The sequence below is a fragment of the Sinocyclocheilus anshuiensis genome, unplaced genomic scaffold, assembly GCF_001515605.1.
Source record: "Sinocyclocheilus anshuiensis isolate Anshui unplaced genomic scaffold, SAMN03320099.WGS_v1.1 scaffold928, whole genome shotgun sequence".
NCBI lineage: Eukaryota > Metazoa > Chordata > Actinopteri > Cypriniformes > Cyprinidae > Sinocyclocheilus > Sinocyclocheilus anshuiensis.
This window is the reverse complement of record NW_015552531.1, coordinates 499,220-501,242: the sequence shown is the minus strand read 5'-3', so window position 1 is coordinate 501,242 and position 2,023 is coordinate 499,220. Positions and strand designations below refer to the sequence as shown.

The window sequence follows — 2,023 nt, the reverse complement described above, 5'->3', positions numbered from 1 at the left end:
AATTTGTAATATATAATTATTCACGGTATTTAGAAGTGCCCACGATAACAATATCGTGCATATTCATTACCGTGATGTATCGCATTATCGAATACCGGCACAAGTCTAATATATATATATATATATATATATATATATATATATATATATTAATAAAATGCAAAATAAAACACTACAATGTACATGACTCATAACTAAACTAAAAGAAAAAAGCGAACTTTTTAAAATAATAATTTAAAAATTCAAACAAATGTGCAGGTTTTTGCATGGATTTCTGGAAATGCTGCTTATCCCTTGTTTTATACTTTTTACATATTGGAAAAAATGTTAACAGTATTTCACTGTAATATATACGTATTGCTTTGTTAAATATAATACATTTTTTAAAGTACATTTTCATTTTAAACTTTGATATCATTTTCACTGTATATGGTAAGGTAGCTTACAGTTGCGTTAACCAATTGACGTTTTTTGCTATAACACTTTCACATGCCTAGTTAAAAGGATTGTTTTACACATTCCATACTGTGTTGTTTAGTTTCAGTATTTGTTTCTGCACATACCCGGCATTTTAAATGCACAATTCTGACAGTGTTTGTGACTGTCTGATAGTTGAAATCGGAAACTGCTAATAATATGATTAAACACAGTTCATATTCATATGTTCTGTTAATTGTATTGAATCTGAACTTTATTTCCTGTTAGAAATTCAGCCAGAACTGAAACTGTGTAACATTTTCACTCATGTGCAACTTCTTTTTTAAAGTTGGTCTACTGAACAGAATCAACATATTGTTTAATCCACATAAATCCCATAAAATTAAAATATTTGTGCAGCGTTTTATTTTATTTAGTGCAGTCGTTTGTTTATTAATTTTTTAACATGCAGAGCAGCCATATCTAGAAAAGGAAGGACCACTTTCTTTATATAGTGTAGGTATATTTATAGGTATAGTGGAAAAATTGATGTATATGTATGGACCTTTATGTAGCATTATGCATGCAAATGTACTTATTAAAACACAATTATGATTGATCTCTCCTCTCTCATTGATTAATGAAATTCAAAAGACCTCTCTGCAAGGTTGTTATTTTCCATTCTTGTGCAAAATTTATTTCAAACTGTTTGGTTGACTTAAGTCTCACCTTACATCAGAAGACAGGCCCTGTAAGCAAATACAAGAAAACTGTTGGAAATTTGCATGTTCAACTTGAGTCCCTAGACAAATGGCCTGCCTGTGGTTGACATATGCACGTCTCTAGGATATGTATAGGTTACTACAGTCAGTTGAACTGGGAAGTGGATTTTACAAATGAAATTAACTTCAAGGATGATATTTTGACTTGAGGTAGAGTTTTAGTACACATACATATTTACAGTCAATTGTATTTCAGCTTCTTGTGTCCAGATTCTGTGGAACAATGGACAAGGAGCCCCAAACTAAAGCAGAACCTGAAAAGAGCACAGTCAACACCACGACCACCACAGCGGTGAACCCTTCCCATCAGGCCAATGGCGCCCCGAAAACTCCTCCTGCGCTCACAACTGTAACCACCTTCCACAATCAACCCACCCCCACCAACAGAAAAGTAGTGCAGGTATGTTTGCTCAAACCATGTTCAGTTTTTAGTATCATTTCTGCCCTTTTTCAAAGAGTTGGCCCTTTTAGCAATTGTATATATGAAGAGTTTGGTTCCAAAACGCTATAAATCCATTTTGATTAATTTGAGTAAAAATTTGTTTTCTTTACCAAGAAAGTGGCAAGATGAAAACCACTATTTTCTGTTTCAAACTTTCACATAGCATCTTTAGGTTATAATAACATTAAAAATTCAAATCCAGATTTTGATTTTCAAAGATTTATTATCAAATTTTATTTTTTTTTTCCCAAAATGCAATAAATCCATGACACGTTTTTTTTTTTTCTTTTTCCAAATGCAATAAATCCATTGAATCAATATAAAAGTTATTTTTCATATTGAAACTGTTGAAAATACACAACATAGTAAGTTGATCCACATA

At 31.5% G+C, this 2,023-nt stretch overlaps 1 protein-coding gene across 1 annotated transcript in view; it reads left to right on the top strand.

Annotated features, from left to right (window-relative positions):
• The window catches only part of phc3 (polyhomeotic homolog 3), a 36,833-nt gene that overhangs the window by 22,523 nt on the left and 12,287 nt on the right, over positions 1 to 2,023 (top strand). Inside the window, exon 4 of the mRNA XM_016453840.1 lies at positions 1,396 to 1,599. Coding sequence (XP_016309326.1) covers positions 1,396 to 1,599 — 204 coding nt within the window. The remainder of the gene's footprint in view (positions 1 to 1,395; positions 1,600 to 2,023) is intronic.